General features: G+C 44.6%; 1 protein-coding gene across 3 annotated transcripts; it reads left to right on the top strand.

The window, feature by feature from the left end:
- The first annotated feature begins 328 nt into the window (after positions 1-328).
- LOC144533887 (uncharacterized) lies at positions 329-25,084 on the top strand. Of its 3 annotated transcripts, none has more exons than XM_078275476.1 (7): positions 329-598; positions 15,786-16,247; positions 16,715-16,929; positions 17,101-17,162; positions 17,255-17,352; positions 17,436-17,554; positions 17,682-18,105. In XM_078275476.1, the coding sequence occupies exons 1-7, from the start codon at positions 406-408 to the stop codon at positions 17,988-17,990; spliced, it is 1,458 nt and encodes a 485-aa protein (XP_078131602.1). In that variant the 5' UTR covers positions 329-405; the 3' UTR covers positions 17,991-18,105. The 3 variants fall into 3 exon arrangements, with proteins under 3 accessions (XP_078131602.1, XP_078131600.1, XP_078131603.1); XM_078275474.1 differs by having other exon boundaries at positions 15,786-16,361; XM_078275477.1 differs by lacking the exons at positions 15,786-16,247; positions 16,715-16,929; positions 17,101-17,162; ... (1 more) ...; positions 17,436-17,554; positions 17,682-18,105 and adding exons at positions 20,326-20,553; positions 21,265-21,573; positions 23,765-25,084.
- Positions 25,085-26,027: the final 943 nt, after the last annotated feature.

The raw sequence follows: 26,027 nt of genomic DNA, 5'->3' as shown, positions 1-26,027 counted from the left end.
GATGGATGGATGGATGGATGGATGGATGGACGGACGGGCGGACGTGGTTAGGGTTAGGGTTAGGGTACTACCCTTTTAAAGATTAAACCTTCTGTCTTCTGTTTGACACTTTAAAAGGGAAACAAACTACCATCATCTTTAATTTGATTCTTTGTTTTCTCAGAGCTCTGAAATTGCATTTAACTATTTGTCTTTCTTCAATCTGTGAGTATTTTAATCATATCTTCCTGTGTTTTTTTTCAACTTAGCCTAAAACACTTCCGGACTTTTATTTTGAAGCTCAGCAACAAATCCGTCCCGGAAGCTGTAGTCTTCACTGCGGCTAACTTCACACTTTGAACAAGATGGCGTATAGCAGAAAGGTGTGTTAGAAGAGTCTCTTTGTTGTGTTGAGAAAGAGTGAAAATGAGTAAAGTCCAGATGCTGAGAGCGTTGGTGAAGCAGCGACTAACTGCGGCTGCTGAAGAGATATTTGGGCTGTTTGAAAGAACGATAGTAGAGTACGAGGAGGAACTTTGTCGTTCAAAAGAGGAGAACAAGCGACAACGGGAACTACTGGACGCTGTTTACAACCCTCAGCTTCGGTTACACAGAGCAGGTTTGTTCATTAAACCTTCAGTTGATCTTTCTCTCCTTTTTGTGATCTGTTCTCTCAGCAACGACATGACGATAGGACGTATGTAAATAAGCACTTGTTCATAAGCTCTATTTGAATCTAAGCTCTTTAAAATGCCGTCGCCAAAACCACCAGACTTCACCACCACCAGACTCCATGTAAATAATCAGTACTTTTATTATCGTAAAACACACTTCATTCAAAGTGGCCAGAAACAAAACAAAACTATCAAAAGCCCTCTTGGTTCGTCTTTCCACTGTTCCAACAATCACCACTCTGGTTTGATTGAAACAAACCCTTAATTCACACATTTACATGTGGAAATATACTGGCTCTATACACGCTAAAAGTACTGATTATTTACATGGAGTCTGGTGGGATGGTGATGGTGATTTCCGGGGTGTTGTCTAGATAAACAAAGGTTCTTACTGAATGGGTAATCCCATAGGTCTGTAAAGGTGATGGTTACATAGTAGTAATGTACACATTGGGGTGTCGGTAAGAACACACAGGATGCTCAGGCTGTTTGGTTATTTGCTATTTACTGATCCTTAACGCACAGTGTTGCAACCACTGAGGCTTAGAGGTGTCTAGTTGAAAGAAATGTGAGTGTTTGTGGGTCTATAACAAGAACAAATACAAGATACAAAAACATAATGAGAATTCAAGTAACCATATACTTAGCTTAAATGGCTTATTTCTAGTAATGGTAGGGGAGCCGCGGGGCACAAAGTAACACTTTTTTTGTTTTGTTTTTTTGTTTTTGGCTAAATATTTCTAAAACCATTCGAGTTTTACTGTTCATATTTTTATACAAGCAACATACATATCTCTGCTACAAACGTGCACTGGAAGTTTGTTTGTAGGACCTACCGTTCTTGAACAGTTCCACCGAGAGTGGCGATAGGTGAAATGTTACAACCTGCCCCATATGCGGGGTTAGTTGTAACAGATAGAGGGTTAGTTGTAACGCTTGTTAAAAAATTGGATTTAACACGAATAATTCAATAGCATTGTGCTATACACCTAATAAAACTCTCTAAAACACTTCCTTACTAAACTCTGCATAATAGAGGGTTTTCACCGACGTCACGTTCTGGGCGGTAACCTGGATGTGTGGCCATATTGGAGGCACTCGGTGTAAACAACTGAATGGAGTAATGGAGTATTGTGCACTTTGGATACCTTAAGTGAATGTAGCCATGTCTACAGAAAAGCTCATCAAAACACGTCCAAGATGCAAAGGCATATAGGGAAGGACTTGGACCACAAGAAAAGGCACGATATTTCGAGAAATTACGGTTTACTGGCGGTGCAGATCCCTAACAGTTGGCTCCCTCTTCTTGGATCCATGGTGACCCAATGATTCTTCCTTCAGTTGCATATCCCGATATAGTCAACTACCTGGTTTTCTCGCCGAGCCCATACACAGCGGAAGACCTTAAATCCTACACAAGTTTGGAGGCTTATAACCAGATGGTGTGTGGATGGGTGAGGGAGACGCAGTACCAAGTCATTAATGACCGTTGTGTTGTAAAGGCCAAAGTAAGTAATGCAATAACGTCTTTAATCAACCTAATCTTAACTGTATGATATTGCAATACTTGCGGTGTAGCCAAGTGACTCTCAATAATTTTTTTTTCATTTCAAAGACCGAACAAGGCAGAGTTTTCCCTCGTAGATCCTGGTTGAGCTTTGCCGACGTAAATGTGACGTGAGCTGTGCCTCCTTTCCTCTGATAACTTCTGGCATTCCTCTCCCTGGTTTTTAATAACTTTTGGAAGTTGATAATATTCCAAATGTTTTTCTCGGTCTGACCTATTGGTACAACCTAAGACACGGCAATAATTAACCATTTTCCTTGACGCCGTTCGGGATCTACTTCAGTGCCTGTGCTTTGTTGTGATGCGGAGTACCTCCAACATGGCGACTTATGGTATGATGACGCGTCGTGAAAACCCTCTATATAATAGTTTAATTTATGGATCTATTAAAACACATTGCCCTTGTGTGTGAATATATTTGTTAATTTGCACTCTCATTTGTCAAAAAAAAAAAAGAACTTGTAAATGTGTAAATATATTTTTCTTTATTTTTTAATTCAGCAAGACATTTAAACCTTTATGTAACCTATAGGCTCCATGTATACACTTTTAATTAAAACGGTTGCTGTGTGCATGCACTCATTCTGAAGATAACAAAGTTAAAGGTATTTCTTTATAACATTAAACTCATTCCTTCATTAATAAGGTTTCTGGTAGGCCAATATGTACCAATTTCTTTAAAATATTTAAAACCTTATACATTCTTTAGACCCTACCAGGAGCACAAAGCTCCAGACAACACCCAAGGCAAAGTGGTCTCAGGTGAGGGGCCAGACAAAGAATGGTTCAAAAATCCTATGAAAAAATCGAGGAAGGGATGAAGTGACCCTGCCCGGAGGAAGCCCGGGGCCCCCGTCTGGAGCCAGGCCCAGATGGAGGGCTCGTCAGCGGCGTCTGGTGGCCGGGTTTGCCACGGAGCCCGGTCGGGCACAGCCCGAAAAAAGCTACGTGGCGGACATCCCTCCATCCCATGGGCCCACCACCTGTGGGAGGAACCGCTGGGGTCGGGTGCGCTGCCACATGGGTGGCAGTGAAGGTCAGGGGCCTCGACGGACCAGACCCGGGCAGCAGAGGCTGGCTCTGGGGGACGTGGAATGTCACCTCTCTGTGGGGAAGGAGCCGGAACTTGTGCGGGAGGTGGAGCGCTACCGGTTAGATCTGGTGGGGGCTTACCTCTACGCACAGTCTTGGTTCTGGAACCATACTCCTGGATAGGGGTTGGACTCTTTTCTTCTCCGGAGTTGCCCAGGGTGTGAGGCGCCGGGCGGGTGTGGGGATACTCACAAGCCACCGGCTGAGCGCCGCTACGTTGGAGTTTAACCCGGTGGGCGAGAGGGTCGCCTCCCTACGCCTGCGGGTTGTGGGGGGAAAACTCTGACTGTTGTTTGTGCATATGCACCAAACAAGAGTTCAGAGTATTCGGCCTTCTTGGAGACCTTGAGTGGAGTCCTGCATGGGGGCTCCAGTCGGGGACTCCATAGTTCTGCTGGGGGGACTTCAACGCGCACGTGGGTAATGATGGAGACACATGGAGAGCGTGATTGGGAGGAACGGCCTCCCTGATCTAAACCAGAGTGGTTGTTTGTTGTTGGACTTCTGTGCTAGTCATGGATTGTCTATAACGAACACCATGTTCGAACATAGGGATGCTCATAAGTGTACTTGGTACCCAGAGCACCCTAGGCCAAAGTCAATGATCGATTTTATAATCGTTTCATCTGATCTGAGGCCATATGTTTTGGACACTCGGGTGAAGAGAGGGGCAGAGCTGTCAACCGATCACCATCTGGTGGTGAGTTGGGTCAGGGGGGTGGGGAAGACTCTGGACAGACCTGGTAAGCCCAAGCGGGTAGTGCGGGTAAATTGGGAACGTCTGGAGGAGGCCCCTGTCCGACAGACTTTCAACTCACACCTCCGGCGGAGCTTTTCGTGCATCCCTGTGGAGGCTGGGGGCATTGAACCTGAGTGGACAATGTTCAAAGTTTCCATTGCTGAAGCTGCGGTGAGGAGCTGTGGTCTTAGGGTCTTAGGTGCCTCAAGGGGCGGTAACCCACGAACACCGTGGTGGACACCGGTGGTCAGGGAAGCCGTCCGACTGAAGAAGGAGTCTTTCCGGGATATGTTATCCCAGAGCGACTCCGGAGGCAGTTGCAAGGTACCGAAGGGCCCGAAGGGCTGCAGCCTCTGCCGTGAAAGAGGCAAAGCAGCGTGTGTGGGAGAAGTTCGGGGAAGGACTTTCGGTCGGCACCAAGGTACTTCTTGAAAACCGTTCGCCACCTCAGGAGGGGAAGCGGGGGAACCATCCAAGCTGTGTACAGTAAGGATGGGACGCTGTTGACCTCAACTGAGGAGGTAATAGGGGCGGTGGAAGGAGCACTTTGAGGAACTCCTAAATCCGACTAATCGCCCTCTATGGTAGAGGCAGAGCTGGAGGATGAGGGGGGATTGGCATCAATTTCCCTGGTGGAGGTTGCTGAGGTAGTTAAACAACTCCACAGTGGCAAAGCCCCAGGAATTGATGAGATCCGTCCAAAAAATGCTTAAAGCTCTGGGTGTGGAGGGGTTGTCTTGGTTGACACGCCTCTTCAACATTGCGTGGAAGTCTGGGACGGTGCCTAAGGAGTGGCAGACCGGGGGTGGTGGTTCCCCTTTTTTAAAAAGGGGGACCAGAGGGTGTGTGCCAATTACAGGGTATCACACTTCTCAGCCTCCCGGTAAAGTCTACTCCAAGGTGCTGGAAAGGAGGGTTCGGTCGATGAGTCGAATCTCAGGTTGAAGAGGAACAATGCGGATTCCGTCCTGGTCGTGGAACAACGGACCAGATCTTTACTCTCGCAAGGATCCTGGAGGGAGCCTGGGGAGTATGCCCAACCAGTCTACATGTGTTTTGTGGATCTGGAGAAGGCGTATGACCGGGTGCCCGGGAGATACTGTGGGAGGTGCTGCGGAGTACGGGGTGAGGGTCCCTTCTCAGGGCCATCCAATCTCTGTACGACCAAAGCGAGAGCTGTGTCCGGGTTCTCGGCAGTAAGTCGGACTCGTTTCAGGTGAGAGTTGGCCTCCGCCAGGGCTGCGCTTTGTCACCAATCCTGTTTGTAGTATTTATGGACAGGATATCGAGGCGTAGTCGGGGTGGAGAGGGGTTGCAGTTCGGTGGGCTGGGGATCTCATCGCTGCTTTTTGCAGATGATGTGGTCCTGATGGCATCATCGGCCTGTGACCTTCAGCACTCACTGGATCGGTTCGCAGCCGAGTGTGAAGCGGCTGGGATGAGGATCAGCACCTCTAAATCGGAGGCCATGGTTCTCAGCAGGAAACCGATGGAGTGCCTTCTCCAGGTAGGGAATGAGTCCTTACCCCAAGTGAAGGAGTTCAAGTACCTTGGGGTCTTGTTCGCGAGTGAGGGGACAATGGAGCGGGAGATTGGTCGGAGAATCGGCACAGCAGGTGCGGTATTACATTCAATTTATCGCACCGTTGTGACGAAAAGAGAGCTGAGCCAGAAGGCAAAGCTCTCAATCTACCGGTCAGTTTTTGTTCCTACCCTCACCTATGGTCATGAAGGCTGGGTCATGACCGAAAGAACAAGATCCAGGGTACAAGCGGCCGAAATGGGTTTCCTCAGGAGGGTAGCTGGCGTCTCCCTTAGAGATAGGGTGAAGCTCAGTTATCCGTGAGGAGCTCGGAGTAGAGCCGCTGCTCGCTGCGTCGAAAGGAGCCAGTTGAGGTGGTTCGGGCATCTGGTAAGGATGCCCCCTGGGCGCCTCCCTAGGGAGGTGTTCAGGCACGTCCAGCTGGGAGGAGGCCTCGGGGGAGACCCAGGACTAGGTGGAGGGATTATATCTCTAACCTGGCCTGGGAACGCCTCGGGATCCCCCAGTCGGAGCTGGTTAATGTGGCCCGGGAAAGGGAAGTTTGGGGTCCCCTGCTGGAGCTGCTACCCCCGCGACCCGACCCCGGATAAGCGGATGAAGATGGATGGATGGATGGATGGATGGATACATTCTTTAATTTAAAAAGGGTTTCCAGTAGACCAGTGTGTACTAATTTCTAACATTTAACCATTTAAAAAAAAAACTGTGTAGGCTACTCATCTTTTTAAAACATTTAAGGACTCAGAGTCATATGTGTGATTATTCCTCATCACACATGTGACACACATAGTACTCATTCCCCTCCGTACATAGCTCATGGGACCACCCATCACAGAACACACACTTTACCCATTTCTCCCCTGGGGCAGAGGCGGCGAAATGTTCTCCGCAGACAACACAATCATCATTAGAGATAGAGATACTTGCGGTCATCTGTTTTTTTCCCCCCACTGCGGCTTCTTTTGGTATTGTTGAATGCTGTGTTTTTGGATTTTATTTCCTCCACCTCAGCCTCTTTTCTGGGTGAGTCAGTGAGGATGGTACTTACTACCCGCTTTTTGGGATTGGCCACAGCCTTTCTGAGGCTGAACGAAGGGCTGAACAAGTGAATGAATTGAGGGAGTGCAGATGAGCCTGGCATTGTGGCAGAGGGGCCATGAGTGAGTGAAGTAGAGGTTGGATCTGGCCTGTCAGTGACCTACGCCGCAGAAAAGTCCTCTTCACAAAAAACTTCAGGTCTGTAGGGCCAGATGCCAGTGCATCTGAACCCTGATGTGATGGTGTTACTGCCTGCGGCAACGCTTTGGCAACGGTGCCAGGAAGATCAGAGATGTTGGCGTTTCTCTCTGGGTTGGCCTTCATCCATTGATCCAAGTGGGTGTTGACCCTACATTTGAAAAACGATCAAGGGTACACAGTTTGTGTGTGCAGTGTGGAGGAAAGGTAAGCAGGACTATACCCTGTTCTTTGCAAAACTGCATGTGGGTGGGTACGGATATATGGGAGGCGTGATTATCCAATAACCGTAGCACTTTGGACTCAAGGGATGGTTTTGCATGGTCCGCGAAGTGACGAAGGTACTCCACAAACTCCTCTGTCTGCATCCACCCTGAGCCGTTTGCTACGCCAACTGAAGCAGGTGGTGCCCCGTGGATGATGTGTGCATGAAACCTCTTACGGGGAAAAACAAAAAAGGGTGGGATTGAATTTCCCAAGGCATTTATGGCTACAGCAACAGTCACCAGCTTACCCCTCACCCCTGATGTCAATGCCCCTATCTGCCGCTGTCCTTTCGGGCCGATGATCCTTTCCGGTGCTTTGACTGTAGTTACTCCTGTTTCATCCATATTCCAAACCTCTCTTCCTGAGAAAGAATGGGGCTCATATACAGTCTGTAAGTTCTGAAAGAAATGCCCCACTGTGTGAATGTTAAAACTGATGGCCCTTGCTACACTGGTGGCCTGGGGTTTCCGGACTGAAAGAGACCTATTCCTTTTTAGGAAACTGGTAAACCAGTCCCTGCCTGCCATTTGGGACTTTTGCCACGACTCTGGGAACTTGCAGTTGAACTGAACTGCACATTGGAATGCAAGTTTCCTGTAGGGCTGGGGGTAAACGATTATTTATTAAACGATTAATCGGGCGACTATTTTATTGATTAGTCGACTAATCTAACGACTAATTGGACGATTAATATAACGATTATTGTTCTGTTGCTCGATTAATAAAAACCATAATGTATCTCAAATAAATGCCAAAAAAATCTTAATAATATACTTTATTAAACAACAGTTTTGCACAGCAAACAATCTTCTGCTTTACACAAAATAAAATAAATACAATTATTTTACTGTTATACAAAATGAAAGGCCAGCCTGTTTACTCTTTTACAGTACCAACATAACTCTCTTGTTCAAAAAATTCAAAAGTTGTAGTGCAAAAAAAAAAACACTGTGCAGTGCACAGTATAGACATTGAATGCAGGAACACAAGGGTTAGGGTTAGGGAACACAACGCATCGTAGCTCTCTGTGCAGTTTGTTCGTGCTAGGTTAGTAGCTAACGTTCATGTTAGCTAACGTTAGCTACTATAGATAGCTGTGTTCTGCAGCCGTAAGCTAGCTACCATTCAAGCCAACATTAGATGATAACTAACGTTAGCTAAACGCAGCTGTCTAGGCGCCAGTAGCTAGCTAACGTTAACATTAGCTACTAACCTAGCACGAACAAACTGCACGGAGAGCTAAGATAGTTAGCACCACCGAAGTGCGCAGAGCTCAAGCTACACAACACACTACACAAACATGAAATTAATTTAGCCAATGTTAGTACTTGTTATTGTCTCCTTCACGAGTGACAATGGGGTGCCTCCGTTTCAGATGCTCCCACATTGCTGTTGTGCTGGTGTGATATGCCAACTCCATTTGACAAAGAGCGCAAATAACGACACCTTTACGTTTGGGACTAAATTTGAAGTATTCCCATATCTTCGATGATTTAGGGCGAGCTGTTTTTTTAGGACTTTTTCTTTTATTGGGTCTTTTTGCAGGGCTTTGTTGGGAATTCTGTGAGGAGGTTGCTGTTTTGGTCTCCCACGTATGTGTGGCGAGCTGTGGCGAAGCGTCGACGCAAAAATATGGCGTCAGCGTAATTTTGACGTCGACGCGTCGCTACAGGCCTAGTTTCCTGACCTGAGAAACATGAAAATAATAAATAAATAAAAAAAACAACATAAAAACAGTAACTAGATTAATTGCTTTTACATGTGTTTCACACAAACGGTCTTATGAATATGACTATTTATGTATTTATTTATATAACTATTTATTTAAATCATTCAAACTAACTTTTTATAACTGGGAAATAATATGAACCTGAATTTAAGGTCAGAGCATTAGGCCTACCTCTCTTAGGCTCAGCCCGTAGCACATTCCTGACGCTTTAATTAAGTAGTCTCAACTTCTCCTCATCCTCTGTTGAAAAAACCTTCCTGTGGCTTGAATAACCCATGGTTGGTAATGGTGGGTTGCCACCATGCAGCTCCTGCATCCTTTTTTTTTTGTTGCTAACAAATCGTTGTAGGGTGACATGGCAGATGGCATAGGAACCTGCTGCACCCCTAACTGAACTTCGTCTCTTCACCTCGCTGGCTGCCAGACAGAGCACCTCCCTAGAAACCCCCCTAGCTGTGCTTCTCCTGCGATTTCTCATTATGGACAAAAGAAATGCAATACATAGTTGTTCACGCTGTACTTCAATACTTTCAAAATATTGGTTTGAAACAATAATGCAAATAAAACTGAGTTAAAAATGGCTCCTTTTGTAGGCCTGGCTAGCACTTGCTAAGCGATGGTCACATCTTTTAAAATGGTACGATGTTTTAGCCAGGAGGACGGTAATCAAGGCAATATAAAATTAGATACACTGACTTTCACAAACGCTTTAGAAATCGAAAAATACTTCTCCCCAAAAACAAAATACTTACATGATGCTAAAACACAATTTCTTCTCTCTCTCGGAGACAGTGGGAGTCAACAGTATTCCAAGATGGCGGGAACACGTCTAATGGCAATGTCATTACATGACCCGAAGCACATCCGGTTCTAACCTGTGCAAACCATCTAAAAACCTGTGTTACATTTAACCCCGCGTTACTTTGTGCCTCGCGCTCCCCTAGTCAATTTATCATTATTTGGAAAGAAAATACACTGCTTTCTCCATGAAGTTGCAATAAAAATAGACATCCATTCCATTTACATAGGAGAATGTCAACATTGTCCAAATATAACAGTCTTACCAGAACTAGAGAGGAACAGCTTAACTAGCACGATTCAAGAGGTTTACTGTCAAATGCACTGGAAAGACAACTTACACCATGCAATGAAAAGTTTGCTTTGCTAGTCTTCCGACGACACAACGAATACAATTAAGTTAAAAACAAACAAATAGTTTGAAAAAGAGACACAAAATGGAGATAAGAATATGGATAAAGTGCACTGTGCCTAGACGGCTCTGTATGTGGTGTGAGTTTAGGAGGGGAGGATGGAGTGTGTGTGGGGGGATATTGCAGTGTTTAGGAGTTTAGGAGGGGGGGGTGTAGTATGTGAAGAGTGAAGAGACTGTGTTGTGGGTGTGTGTTGTTTTTAATGACGTGGATCCTCCTGATGAACCTGGTGATGTACTGTACATGTCCTGTAGTGATGTGAAGGCTGCTCCGCAGATGAGTTGTGCCGTTTTTATAACACGTTGGAGAGCCTTCCTGTCCCGAGCAGTGCTGTCTCCATACCACACTGTGATGGAGCTGGTGATGACACTCTCCACGGTACGTCTGTAGAAGTCGCTGAGGACTTTCGTTGACATGCCGAATTTCCTCAGTCTCTGTTGGGCTTTCTTAAGGAGCTGGTGGCTGTTGTGAGACCAGGTGAGATCCTTGCTGATGCGTGTTCCGAGGAATTTAAAGGTTTTCACTCTCACTACCTCTGTCCCCCCGATGTATAGTGGTGTGTGCTGCACCTTCCCCCATCTCCTAGTATCGATCATCATCTTCTTGGTCTTTTATGCATTTAAGGAGAGATTCTTTTTCTGACGCCAGTTTTGCTACCTGCCTTCTGTATGCAGTCTCCTCACCACAAGTGATCAGCCCAATGACTGTAGCGTCATCCGCAAACTTTAAAATGTGGGTGTCAGTCTGGGAGGCTACACAGTCATAGGTGAAGAGGGTGTGCAGCAGCGGGCTCGACACACTACCCTGTGGGGTCCCTGTGCTTACAGTTCCGATGTCAGATGTCCGTTGTCCAACTCTGACTGACTGAGGTCTGTTTGTAAGAAAGTTCAGCACCCAGTTACAGAGGGAGGGTGTCAGTTCCAGGGTGAGGAGCTTTTGCGAGAGCCCGTATAGTATGACTGTGTTGAATGCCGAACTGTAGTCAACAAATAGCATTCTCACATGTGTCCTTGCCTTCAAGATGCGTGAGGGCTGTGTGGATGGCAGCGTTGACAGCATCGTCAGTGGACCCGTCCTGTCGACATGCAACTTATAATGGGTCCAGGGTGGCTGGGATGGTTCTTTTGATGTGGGACATGACTATCCTTTCAAAGCACTTCATCACAATCGGGGTGAGTGCCACGGGACGATAGTCGTTAAAGCAGGTCCCAGTATTTTTCTTTCGGAGGGTCACAATGGTGGTGGACTTGAAGGAGGTGGGCACAGATAATTGAGTAAGGGACAGATTGTAGATATCCGTGAGCACATCAGCCAGCTCCGCTGAGCGGACCCTGAGTGCTCGCCCAGGGATGTTATCAGGGCCAGCTGCCTTCCATGGGTTTATTTTCCTCAAAGCAGCACACACCACCGATGACACTGAGAGTGGTGTGTCTTGTATGCCCCCTGTGGTCAGAACCCTGTGATGGTTGGTGTTGATGGCTTCAAAGCGAGCATATTTGGGGAGGACAATCCTGAAGTCACCAGCCACAACAAACATAGCATTCGGATGTGCAGTCTCATGCTTGCTGATGACGCCATGCAGTATCCCCAGCGCAGTTACGTGATCTGCTCTGATCTGGATGGAATATGTGTCTAGCAGGAGAGCCGAGTCTGGCGTGGTGTTTCAGTGTTTCTTTTAGGATTTTTTTTTTTAACAGTGGGGGCAGGTCTGTCCGAACAGCAACCCCCTTAAAGTTTAAAGCATTTTGGTGTTAAAGAGCACTTATTCATGCAAAGTATTTATGAACAGGCTTCTTTGCGACAAGCAAATAGAATTGTTAGCGACACGTCTCACGTTCTGTACGTAGAATATGAGCTGCTGCCATCCGATCCAGTAGGTTTAGAGTTCCTCGCTGCAGACTTAACCGTTTCAAAAACTCATTTATCCCAGTGTCTATTAACAGAACAGGCCTGAATGACGATGGAGATTTGTAATTGTTGTACTTGTCATCTCTCTTTTTTTAAATCTGTTTCGCAGTGCCAGCTCAGTCCCAGTTTTGACTCATGTGTCTTTGCTTTGTCATGTGACAGCCAAAGCATTTTCTGAGCATGTGGCTGGTAGTAGATGGCTAATGACCTCTGTCCTGTTGCTAGCCCATTGACGGACCTCAAATCCTTTTGATGCAAGAAGCTGCTGTAGCTTGTTGACCAACTGCTGGGCCTTTTCAACTGAGGGAACACTCTGTAAGCAGTTGTCCACGTTGAAGCACAGTTGGGTTGATAATCTTACATCTTCTCTAGGTTCACTGTGCAGGAAAACACGGTGGTGAAGGGCAAACGGGGCACAACATAGACAACAAGTAGTCCCAAAGGGAAGTATCTGCCACTCATAGATTTCAGGGGGCTCATCTGTTTTCATAGAAACCTCAGGAGGGGTTTGTCTTCAGGTAGGATGCACACCTGATGAAACATGGCCTTTCTGTCGCCACTGATTGGGACACAGTGTCCCTTGAAGCACAGCAACACACTAACAATTGAGGGACTCAAGGCAGGACCAGGCAACAGAAATTCATTGAGGTCAAATCCCTTGTAGTGAAAGAAGCAGTTAAATACTACCCTATTTTTTCCATTGTGCTGGACCATGTAATGAGTTACGCACCAGCTTTCCTTGCTCTGTGAGGCAGCTTGCAGTTTGACTACAACGCTACACACCTTTCTTTAGGGCACAGATAATTTAGGGCACAGATAATTGAGTAAGATCTATAGCAAGGTGTTTCCCAGTACTGCTGAGGCTTTATATTACTGCTTCTTAAAAGGCCTTGAATAACGCAATATCCTTTCTCCTTAGCAGTGGTGTGGTATACATTTGCACCCCTTTTATGGTCACTCCCTCGGTCCTGGCTTAATGTAGGTGTATTGCTGCCTTGTCTTCCTTTGACCTTGTCACCTCGTTTTTTACTTTTATAAGGCAGAGTGTCAACTTGCAAACCTTCCCAACTTTTTTTTGCAACTCAACTGACAAGGGACTGAGAGATGTAAAGAGGCATTATTGAGACAGTAATTGAAGTGTCCCTCCCAGCTGTGTTCTGATGGCTGCTGGACCTCCTGGTCCTGGTGGTCCTAAGCTGCACATGCTGTGTGAAAGGAAGAGTTAATACCTGTTGGGGTGGGCTCTGCAGGCTGCTAGTCTCCGGTCCCGCCAGTCTGGGGATTGAACCCACCCGGTCCCAAGCTCGCTCCTCTAACCTCTAGGCCACCACTGCCTAGTTAGGTGGTCCTCTTATAGATTTGTTGCATATTGTGCTGTGTGCAGATAACTAGGAGTTGTAATGGCTTGCCTGTGGCCGAAAAGAATAATTTCATAGTGTCTAAGGTAGGGAGGATGTTGTAACTGGACATGTTGATTCTGATAAGGCCCCACTGTATGTGAAACTAGACTTCATCCTGAGATCCAGGGAAAACTTCACTTCTGGCTCGAAAGACCAATTATTTAATAGATATTCACTTAAGACTGTATAGGTGATGGTTACATATAGGGATTTACTGCTTGGGGAAAGAAATGACACCGATTGCCCCATTAAGTTGCAATAAAAACAGACATCCATGTCATTTACATAGCATAATGTCAACATTGTCCAAATACTACAGTCTTACTATAACTAGAAAGGTACAGCTAAACTAGAATTAGCATGAGGAAGCCATATGGTGATTAGATTAGCTCTGCATCAACAAAAGTCTCACCAAAACACAGTGAAAGACTCAAATAATGTCCAGATCAGACATCTCTGATGGTGACGAGTCCGCCTACAGGTGGGAGGCTGACCACCTGGTGAAGTGGTGCAAGCAAAACAATCTAGAGCTCAATGCTCTAAAGACAGTGGAGATGGTTGTGGACTTAAGGAAGAATTCAGCCCCACCTGCCCCCATCACCCTCTTTCCGCTTCCTGGGAACTACCATCTCCCAGGACCTCAAGTGGGAGCTGAACATCAACTCCCTCGTCAAGAAAGCACAACAGAGGATATACTTCCTGCGGCAGCTGAAGAAATTCAACCTGCCAAAGACAATGATGGTGCACTTCTACACAGCCATTATTGAGTCCATCCTCCATCACCATCTGGTACGCTGCTAGCACAGCCAAGGACAAGGGCAGACTGCAGCGTGTCATTCAGCTGAGAAGGTGATTGGCTGCAATCTGCCGCCGCTCCAGGACCTTTACGCCACCAGGACTCTGAAGCGTGCTGGAAAGATTGTGGCTGACTCCTCCCACCCACGGCCACAAACTCTTTGAGACACTCCCCACTGGCAGGAGACTGAGGTCCATCAGGACCAAAACCTCACGTCACAAGGACAGTTTTTCCCCCTCTGCCACTAGCCTTATTAACAAGGCCCGAAACCACCCTGACTCTCTCCACACCCCCCCTCTGGCTCTACATGGCACTGTACTGCTCTTTTTTAATCTTAATTCTTACTCTCTTATTTTTAATACATTGTGTGTGTGTGTGTGTGTGTATATGTGTGTGTGTGTGTAGTGTGTAGTAGTATATATATATATATATATACATACATATATTTATACTTATATTGTTTGTTCTGTTTAACCTGTTTGTTTAACTTATTTAAGAGAATGTGTGACATGCACCTACAACACCAAAACAAATTCCTTGTATGTGTAAAAAACGTACTTAATAAAGCTTTTCTGATTCTGAAAGGGCCCTTACGGAAATATTCCAGTGTATATTTACCTTCTATATTGTAAATGGGCCTCTAAAAAAGGCCCATGTAGTGAGTGACCAGTCGCCTAATAAGTCTTTGAACAGTGTTTACCATTCTAATGTCCGCTAGCATACATACAGGCTAACTATAGCCAGTTAGCTTTGTGTGTAACGTAACAAAACCCCACCCATCTCAGAGGAGCAAAGCTTAATATTTCATTCAATAAAATGATGGTACTAAAGGTGCACTAACGCCACAGGTCTTATGTTGACAAAGAAAAGAAAAAAAGTCGAACAACATCCCCGTTCAAGCTGTGTTTCACTTTCCCTCCAATATTGTTATGAACATAATAAAGACAACTGGGCTCGGTCGAGACCAAAAGCCATATGACAAGATCACAAGCATTTAGGTACATGGAGTGCTAGCGAAAAAGCTAACGCTAGCATAAAGCTAACTTCAAACTTCATTCATTTTCTTAAGCAGTTAGAAAATTTTTGACAGCATGGTACACATTAACAATGGTATTACTATATCTGTCCTATGTAATTTGTTACCATATTAAAGAGAGAAATTGACATTTACCTCACACAATAATGAACAGCTCCCGCCTTTTTGGTTCACGGGGGGACTTGTGAAATCTTTTTCCGCTTCCCTGTCTTTCATTGCAGCCAAACGCGCAACAGTTGGGCATTTCTTCAGTGATTTATGTCATTTTTTAAATACTTTATTACATTTTTCCACTATTCCCTGCACTGTGTCAATGGGAATCAGATGAATGTTGGTATCCAACATGGAGCCCACGAAACACGTGACCACCTTGGAACCAATCGCATAACGGGATAGCTCAGAACATTCGATTCCCTAGTTGGCCACACTCTCTAAATAAAGGGCTCTAAGTCAACAGCCTTTCCAACAGTTTTCCAAGCCTGAAAAGGAAGACTAGTATTGTAGATGTAACCTAAGTAACTGACTGAACAACCAGTATATCTTTATAAAAATCACAATGCAGGTGATAAGATACAGTTCCACAACATTTCTCTGTATGTTTCCTGCAGATGTTGAGCAGCTGTTGATGGTTAAAGAAGAGGTTCCCCCTGAGCAGCAGGAGTGTAGCGCCAGTGTGGACCAGGAGGAGCCAAAGCCCCCCCCACACATTAAAGAGGAACAGGAGGAACTGTGGAGCAGTCAGGAGGGAGAGCAGCTTCAAGGGCTGGAGGAGGCTGATATCACCAAGTTCCCATTCACTCTTGTCCCTGTGAAGAGTGAAGATGATGAAGAGAAAGCTCAGTCCTCACAGCTTCATCAAAGACAAACTCAACACATGAAAACAGAAGCTGATGGAGAGGACTGTGGAAGACCAGAACCACCCAGGAACTCGCATCCACATCCACTTTTACAACCAGAGACTGAAGACCAGACTGGAGACTCTTCTGAACATGAGACTGATGACAGTGCTGATTGGAAGGAGACCAGAGAACCTCAGTCAGCTTCAAACTCTCTGAAACATGATTCAAGATGTAAGAAAACATTCAGCTGTTCTGAGTGTGGGAAAGGATTTGACTTCAAGTCACATCTGAAGACACACATAAGAAGTCACACAGGAGAAAAACCTTTCAGCTGCTCTGAGTGTGGTAAAGCTTTCTCTGATAGTGGAAACCTCAAGAAACACTGCATGAAAAGTGGGATTTTCGTCAGTAAGGGGCACTGTAGCTCTCACGAGTTCTTCCGTATAACAATGACCTCGCATGTGATTGGAGGAGCCTGACGAGCCTTCTAGCCCTCGTCCAATCACGTGCGAGGTCATGGGCATGACTCATATAGCAGTACTTGCAAGACGAGCATATAAACAGACATGTTTTTATTCCTGTACTCAGACCTTTTCCTCCATTTCTTGTGTTTTTGCCATTTCGTGATCTACAATGGCTGGGCGGCGTCTCGCCTTCACCTACCCTTCAACTCCTCTGCATGGATCAACCCCTTTCAGCCAGTCCGCAGACCAGCGAGAAGAAACTGCTGAATGCTATCAGTGGGCTGTCTCGTCAGCTCACTCTGCTTGCTGCCGATGTGAATGAGCAGTTCACCGTAGTAAACTCCAGGTTGCTGTCCATAGAGGATAGGTTGGATGCTTTGGAGTCGAAAAACTGTGTGGAAGAGACTAACTCTAAGAAGAGAAGACGGGTGCACAATCCCAAGATTGCGGTAAGAATATGTTCGGTGACTGCTAGCTAAGCTAAAAGTAGCCTAAAAGCAAAGCTTTTTTTTAAGTAGCCCAAGCTAAAAGTAGCTTAGTAGCCTTGTAAAAGAACAAGTGAGCAGAACCAGTGTAATTTGCTTTATAAAAGTGTGTTTTTTTGGTCTTGAAATTTACAGGAAGCAGTACGCCGTCTTCACAACTCAGAGACAAATTGTAGGCGCTACGAACCGGCGCAAGGGTAAGATTTAAAGAATATGCTTTCATTCTGCTGTATAAGGAAATAGATACGTTAATAGATACCGATCTTAACCGTACATTTTGTTTTCACAGACTAAGCTCGCCTCATAACGAGGCCGTGACCTCCTATTTGGTCGGAGCTATGTCTGCAAGTCCAGATTTACATAATGCTGATAATGACGCCTTTGTGTGTAAGTAATTTTTACTGTTTTCTCCTACTTTGTTTAATTTTACTGTGACTTACGTTTTTTTCTCTCATTTAATTGTTTTCCAGCTGCCTGTAAGACGTATTACGAGACAGTACGCAGGAGCTTCAGGTACAAACAACCAGATCTTGCATCGCAGGTGGAAGCTGTGAAGAGTTCAGCTCGGAGTCGATCGAGAAGAAAGAGGGTAAGACTTATTAGATTAGATCCGTTTTCGGTCAATGTGACTATTATTCAGGTGCATTAATAGATGGGTTGTGTCCATACGCAGTGCATTGCGCAGTACTGATTGTCTTTATTGATTGTTTTTACAGCTGCTGGAAGCGAGACAGAGTGTGCTAGCTAAGGATGAGGTGGACCTTTGGAAGTGCGCCACCATAGACCTGATGTCTGATGAGGAAGACGGCATCGTTGACGGGGTGTCTGGATGGATTGTGCGACCTCCGTCCTTTCGCAGCCAGGAGCTCACCGAGCTCTGTGCCACGCTGCAGTCGAGATTAGAAGCGATTCCGAAGTACAGGGCAACGCACCACAGACGTCTGCAAAATGGACCGAATTCAGACAGAATGCCGCCAGTTACCGACAGCTCCGAGGCGGCAAACAGACACTTCACGGTGCTGTAGGATTTTGGGCTTCTCGTGAGGTTCCCATTTGTTGTGTGGGCAGATCTCCTACGCTTTGTACATAGTTGTGTGTTTGCCTTTGTGCTAATAAAGCTCTTTCTTTGAATAAACGACACGTTCCTGGCTAATTTTCCTTTCCTCAATAAATTCATTCATGTCCTTGATGGTAATAATAGTGTAGTCCATAGGATAACAATTACATGAATATACAACATAATAGCATATCATATGAATAAATATATATGTATATGTTGATATGACCAATAGTGACAGATCTGCCAACCAATCACGAGTGATTTTTCTTGTTTAAAAGTAGTGGTTTCATCCAATACTGAGAGGAAATTCAAGCCAGGCCAGACATTCTCTGGCCAGGAGAGGTTTCGCTGCTATTCATATGCTAATTAGAGCCATTAGCACCTCCGCAAGCTCTCCACATACGTCATGGTTCGTTTCCGTCAATATGTGGCACAGATGAACGTTGTAAATTGTCGTTAACTGCCGAAAATTAGGGAGATTTTCGGGCGCTTACGGGGACGAAAATCCCACTTTTTTATGCAGTGAAACGCATGAGAACTCACACAGGTGAAAAACCTTTCAGCTGATTAGTTTGTAAGAAAATGTTTTTAATGTCTAGAAATTTACGGTTACACATGAGAATTCACACAGGAGAGAAGCCTTTTAGCTGCTCTGAGTGTGATAAAGCTTTCACTGATAGTGGAACCCTGAAGAAACACATGATTACTCATTGTAATCATGTGTGTGCATTGCTATGTTCCAAGGTAATATGAACAGTGACACCAAAATGATTAAGGTCTTTTGACATGTATAGTGTCTCCTGTGCCACTAATTAGGCCATGGTAAAGCTAATAAAGTAAAGAAATATAATCGTTTGATATGATATGATATTACATAATTGTTACAGGCCTATTTAATGGTCAAGAATCTAAACACGTACAATTAATCTGACTGTTTAAGGACAACAAAGTTGAACAAGACAGATATAAACATTAAAGTACTGTGTACATAAGGGCTGTATTCAACCAAAGAAAATATCTGTCAACTGAAATTCTCCCGAATCTTCTACCAATCGATTGGTCTTGGGTTTGTCCCAGAATTCAAAAGTGCAGTGTTTTACTGCAGGATGGGTAAGCCCACATTCACACCCCTCACCCGCTTCTACTCTGACATCCCACAATCAACTGCACCCCCTCAGTCCTCTCCACTGACCCCCACTGATGTTTTCTTTTTTACATTTTTGACGCTTTTGATGGGTTTTTCAAACTTGTTTTCAAATGTTTTTAGTGTGGGGGCAAATAAAAAGTTTTCACTTGCCAAACCGGACAAGGAAAAAAAAAAACCTTAATGTTGAACCCTGGGGGCTAATCGTTGATTTGTGATTCGTGTTTGTATTGAAACATAGGCCCCTGATGATGTGGTTATGTAAATGTATGTCTGCATAATATGATAACTTTTTTGTTGTTGTCCATAATCTGAGCCAGTGGATTCATGTAGATGTTAAACAGAAGAGGCCCCAGAATGGAGCCTTGGGGAACTCCGTATTTCATATTTGTCCACTCAGATGTTTATCTATAGACACAAAGTAGTCCCTGTTCTTTAAGCAGGACTTAAACCAGTTATATACCAAACAATGAAATAAGAATAAGATAAGCCTTAGGTGTAATTGTCAGTCTTTACCAAGCCCCCAGGAACAGCGCCATGTCTTGAAGCAGCCATGGGCTTAGCGGCCAACGGTGGAATTGCAACGTCTGACAACCAGCTGGCCCAGAAAGACATTTCCCATAGACTTTATATGGCAAAAAAGAAACGTCTGTATGTCAGCGGATAATTCTTTTGGTGGTACATCAACTTAACAGTCCTAACACATAAATGGTCCTTGTTCAAACCATTATGTTTTAAATTGCACTAATAGCGAAATCCAGAATTATTTAACGCACATATAGAACGCGAGCAGACCCGCAGGACTGCGCCCATGTCGCCCTGCATTGCATGCTCATGACGGTTCTCCTGAGATCCTATAGCTGTAAAAATGGATATAATGGCTGTAATTCATCATGTGTATTATCTAATGATACATCCGAGTGCTGTATGCTGTAAAGCCTGTAATCTGGATGCAATGTTATAAACGTCTCTGTTCCCAAACTGCCAGGGCTAGCTATCTTCAGCAGTAGCTAGAATGAATGGGGCTTCGTGTCGAACACTGTATCCAGTTCTCTTCAAACATCCACGGTCTTTACAGCTTGAGCACTCTGGAAGTTAATATGCAGAAGCATGTAGTCCCGGTTTTCCTCAATGTGTGTTTCCCTGTTTCCTGCAGATGTGCAGCTGCTGTTGGTAGTTAAAGAAGAGGTTCCCCCTGAGCAGCAGGAGTGTAGCTCCAGAGTGGACCAGCAGGAGCAAAAGCCCCCCCCACAAATTAAAGAGGAACAGGAGGAACTGTGGAGCAGTCAGAAGGGAGAGCAGCGTCAAGGGCTGGAGGAGGCTGATATCACCAAGTTCCCATTCACTCCTTTCCCTGTGAAGAGTGAAGATGATGAAGAGGAAGGTAGGCACAATGTTAAAAGGGTTTTAAGGGGAAATAAAGGGGAAAAAATCTGCAGAAGTCAAGAGCATAAAAGTTCAAGAGAACCTGATTCATTTTATTTTAGGAGTAGGGTTCCTTTCACACTAGTCTCGCATGTCCAGACCTTCCTCCACAGCGCCACGGAGGAAGGTCTGGCTAGTCCACACAGCATTTCTGGATGGGAGAAAAATGTGCTCTGGTTTATTGGCATTTCTTTAAACCAATCACAATCGTCTTGGGCGATGCTAAGCGCCGGAGAGAGCCATGGTGCCTCTGCTAAATAGCCTCGGGAAGGAATTTGTTTTGGTGGAACGTGTACATTCAAAAGTACATCTATGCAAAATACGTCTCTGCCTGCTGTCTGTGTGTGTGTGAGAGAGAGAGTGTCTCTGTGTGTGTGTGTGTGTGTGTGTGTGTGTGTGTGTGTGTGTGTGTGTGTGTGTGTGTGTGTGTGTGTGTGTGTGTGTGTGTGTGTGTGTGTGTGTGTGTGTGTGTGTGTGTGTGTGTGTGTGAGAACAACATTAACAGGTTTTTAGGGGAAATAAAGGGGGAAATAATCTGCTAAAGTTCTAGAGAACCTGGTGTATTTAATTTTAGGAGTTTAAAACACGGCTGAACAGTTTCTGAATGATCTATCACTTACGTCATGGTCAAAAACCCCTAAAATATTTTTCTTTTGTCTCACCTGAACAGGGCTTCACCAGAGACGGACTGAACACGTGGAAACAGAAGCTGATGGAGAGGAACCAGCCAGGAACTCACAGCCACACACACTGTTCCACCCAGAGACTGGAGACAGTGTGGATAGTGACTTTTGGAAGGAGAGCAGAGAACGTCTGTCATGTTTTAACTCTCTGGAAGATGATGGTTGTAACACTGAAAGGAAATCGTTCAGCTGCTCCGAGTGTGGGAAAAGATTTGGCAAGTTTTGGTGTCTGAAGAGACACATGAGAATTCACTTCGGAGAAAACTACTCCGTGTCCCAGCCGGGAGAAAGAACAGGTTGGTTTCAGCGCTGCAACTGTAAAGCTCTCTTCACGATGGAGTAATGTGTGGATGAATGTCAGAAAAACGTCATGGATTAAATAATGACAAAAACATTTTAAAAAGACAAAAATGTCTTTTTAAAATGTCTTCACGTGGAGAGTGAAGATGATGAAAAGAAAGGTAGGAACAACGTCAACAGAGTTTTAGGGGGAATAAAATGGAAGTTCAAGAGAAGCTGGTTTATTTATTTTTGAAAGATTATTTTCAGGCTTTTCCACCTTTAATTTTGACAGGACAGCTAGGTGAGAAAGACATGCAGGAAATCGCCACAGGTCGGTTTTGAACCCTGGACCTCTGCGTCGAGGTATAAACCTTTCGGTATATGTGTGCCTGCTCTACCCACTGAACCAACCTGGCCACTGATTTATTTTATTTTAAGAGTATGAGGCTAGATTTACATTATTACGTTTTGGTTTAAAAAGTAATATCTTCTGCTACGTTTCCCCCTTTCATTCCCACTGCTCTGGGGTTTCCCCCTCTCATTCCTCCTGCTCTGGCATTTCCCCCTCTCATTCCTCCTGCTCTGGCATTTCCCCCTCTCATTCCCCCCTGCTCTGGCGTTTCCCCCTCTCATTCCCCCTGCTCTGGTGTTTCCCCCCCCTCTCATTCCCCCTGCTCTGGTGTTTCCCCCTCTCATTCCCCCCTGCTCTGGTGTTTCCCCCCTCTCATTCCCCCTGCTCTGGCGTTTCCCCCTCTCATTCCCCCTGCTCTGGCATTTCCCCCTCTCATTCCCCCCTGCTCTGGTGTTTCCCCCCTCTCGTTCCCCCTGCTCTGGTGTTTCCCCCTCTCATTCCCCCCTGCTCTGGCATTTCCCCCCCTCTTCCCCCCTGCTCTGGTGTTTCCCCCTCTCGTTCCCCCTGCTCTGGCGTTTCCCCTTCTCATTCCCCCCTGCTCTGGCGTTTCCCCCTCTCATTCCACCTGCTCTGGTGTTTCCCCCTCTCATTCCACCTGCTCTGGTGTTTCCCCCTTTTCCTCCACAGCTACACTCTGAGAATTAAATCTGTAGAATAACAGAAAGTTCTGGCAGCTGGTTACCCGGACTTTGTCTCGTAATTAAAAACAGAAACGTTGTGTGGAGCTACAGTGAGAATACAGAACATCTTCTGTTATTTAAAAGTCTCTCAGACACAGCTGCTCAGTTAGTAAAGTTCTGAAAATGAAATATGTTCTTTAATAAATGTAAAGCTTTTTTTCCCCCTCTTTTGACGCTTTTTTCAGCGTTTTTTTATGCTTTGACGTTTGACGCTTATTTTGACGCCTTAAAGCCTTAAAGGCTTTTTTTTTTATACATATGACGCTTGGTGCCATAATGCAAATAAACAGAAATACAACTGTGAAACATGTTCTATGGACAATTCTGTTAAAATATACTGTCATACAACTGTTAATACACAGATACTTTTTTTGAGTTTATGATTAACACACACACACACACACACACACACACACACACACACACACACATACAGTGACACACACACACAGAGACACAGATAGATACACACACACACACACACACTCACACACACACACACACACACACACACACACACACACACACAGTGCGTTTACATGCACAGCAGTAACCGGGGAAGAACCGGGTTCTGCCCCTATACTTGTGCGGGGAAGAATGGGGAGAATGACGGAGTAACTCTACCTCCGGTACAGTAGGTGGTGCTCTGCCAACGCACAGCACTTTTTCTTCCGGTTGACATGACACCGATCGGCCTCTAAATTAGTAGAGTGGTCTGCACCTCCCCCCCGCCAGCACCCTTTGCCGAAAATGACTTCCCGCGCGTCTGGGCAACGCTGGTATGTTGTACAGTGTCATAACAACGACAACTACTTGCAGCACTGACTGATTATTTCCGGTTCAAAAACCACTCAAGCGGAGTGGGGAGGGGCAGTTGGAGCATGCGCAGACACTTACACATTTACATGGAGGGATAACCCAGTTACTGAAGGAGTTCTCTACCTCTGTTAACGGGTTAGACGCACACAGACACAAAGAGACACAAATACACACACACACACACACACACACACACTCACACACACACACGCACGCTCGCACAGTGACACAGACAGACAAAGCCTGCTTCTCCACCCAGAAATTAAACTGTTTTCTTTTGTGTCACTTGAACAGGGCTTCCTCAGAGACAAACTGAACACATGGAAACAGAAACTGAAGTCAGCGTTGATAGTGATTTCTGGAAGGAGACCAGAGAGCCTCAGTCAAGTTTAAACTCTCTGAAAGATGAGGAAGTTCCCGTCAGTGAAGAGAGGCGTAAAACGGACAAGAAATCTTTCGGCTGCTCCGAGTGTGGGAAGAGATTTGGCGCCATCGGAGATCTGAACCGACACATGAGAATCCACACAGGAGAGAAACCGTTTAGCTGCTCCGTCTGCTGCAGAAGGTTTTTGAGCAGCACACATCTGAAAACGCACATGCTGACTCACACAGGAGAGAAACCCTTCAGCTGCTTGTTCTGCGATAAAAGATTCAGACACTCAGGGAATCTGACGGCGCACATGAACATCCACACGGGAGAGAAACGCTTCAGCTGCAGCGTCTGTGACAAAACATTCACCTGGCGGCAACAGGTCAAAAAACACAAATGTGTTCAGTCGTCGCAGCTTCATCGGAGACAGAGTGAAGACAGGACGGCAGACTTTTAAAGGGTAACTTTGTTATTGCCATGTTTCTGTGTCTACAGTAAGTGTCTGATGGGAACAAAAATCTCTGAAACTGGTCCAGTATTAAACAAGAAACAAGCTGTAATGTAACCCTAGAGGACAAATGTTTAGCATCAGTTAGCGTCCACTAAAAGTTCTGTTTTTGCCGCTGACAGAATCAAATTATTATTCTAAGTGTCTGACAACATTATGGAAAGGATCCCTACAGATATAGACCTTTTTGTTAAAGAGTAAGATCCATTTAGTTTAACATGAAACATCCCCAAAATCACCATCACCAAACCCACCAGACTCCATGTAAATAATCAGTACTTTTAGCATGTATAAAGCCAGCATATTTCCACATGTAAATGTGTGAATTAAGGGTTTATTTCAACCAAACCAGAGTGGTGATTGTTGGAACAGTGGGAAGATGAACCAAGATGGCTTTTGATAGTTTCATTTTGTTTCTGTCCACTTTGAATGACGTGTGTTTTTACGATGATAAAAGTACTGATTATTTACATGGAGTCTGGTGATGGTGATTTCGGGGCTGTTAAACAAAAAGGTGCCCATTGCACATACTACATATTCTTTGCACATTCTGCACTCAACCCATTCAGCGTCTTTTTTCTTATGTAACAGTTTACAAATATTTTGTATGTATATATTTGTTTTCTGCATTTATTGTTTATTTTATATACATGTTTAATATGTTTGTTTATGTATGAACCTTTCACCAAGGCAAATTCCACATACGTGAACTTATGCTATAAAACCTTTTTTCTGATTCCTGATTCTGAATTTATTTTAAATATTTTATTTCATTATTTATTACTTTTATATAATTTGTTTCTTCTTATTTTTATTATTGTTTGTTGTTTTCCGACACTTTTTCTTATTTTTTATTTCTTTTTCTACTCTTTATTATAATTTTTTATTATTTTGTTTTGCTCAGTTTTTTTATTTATTCATGTACTTTTTAATAATTCTTTTCTTTAAAAAAAAGCCCCAAAAAATGACATAAAAAGGCTTATTTTTTCCATTTATTTAATTTAATATTTAATTTCCTTTTTTATTTATTTTTAATAAAAATATATTTTATTATTTTTATATATAAATATATATATTTTACTGATTGACTTTTTATCAGTGATACTTTTCCTATTTTTTTAATAATTTATTATTTTATTTATTTATTTTTTATCAGTGTTGGTTGTTTTGAGTCATGTGATGTGATGCTCTGGACGGGGCAGCAGGGGACAGCAGACAGCTTTACCGTTGGTTAAGTAAAACTAAAGAAGAGAGAGAAATAGGAAGAAGAAGGGGAAGAAGGGGGTAAGCGAGCATCTGGAAAGCGTACCTCCTATGGGGAGATTCTGAGGCTAACAAGCCATCATCTTCCGCTAGCATTCCATTGACTCCCATTCATTTTGGCGTCACTTTGACAGTGAATAACTTTACATCTGAAGCGTTTAAAGACTCTATTTGTCCATTGTTTATTTATAAAGAAACCTTGTATCTCACGTTATGGCCCCATAGCAGACGTTTTTGTAAAAAATAGGCTAATAGCTAATAGGCTAACGATTGTGTCATAACCATGCAACTTTCTGTCGCATAGTAGAGAAATTACCGTATAGTCAGGAGAAGCTCGCAGGCAATCGGCGGGATGTGGAGGCATACAGTCAAGAGAAGAGAAGCCCATAGAGAGTCCATAAACGCATCGGAACAAA

The sequence above is a fragment of the Sander vitreus genome, chromosome 18, assembly GCF_031162955.1.
Source record: "Sander vitreus isolate 19-12246 chromosome 18, sanVit1, whole genome shotgun sequence".
In the NCBI taxonomy this organism is placed as follows: domain Eukaryota; kingdom Metazoa; phylum Chordata; class Actinopteri; order Perciformes; family Percidae; genus Sander; species Sander vitreus.
This window is presented reverse-complemented; position numbering and strand designations above follow the sequence as displayed.

What these genes read in the sequence shown, in the direction of transcription:
- LOC144533887 (XM_078275474.1), top strand. Translation starts at nt 406, where the DNA reads ATGAGTAAAGTCCAGATGCTGAGAGCGTTGGTGAAGCAGCGACTAACT. An exon ending in GCTTCGGTTACACAGAGCAG is followed by an intron (nt 599 to 15,785) that starts GTTTGTTCATTA and finishes TGTTTCCTGCAG; the next exon opens with ATGTTGAGCAGCTGTTGATG. An exon ending in GTCGATCGAGAAGAAAGAGG is followed by an intron (nt 17,555 to 17,681) that starts GTAAGACTTATT and finishes TTGTTTTTACAG; the next exon opens with CTGCTGGAAGCGAGACAGAG.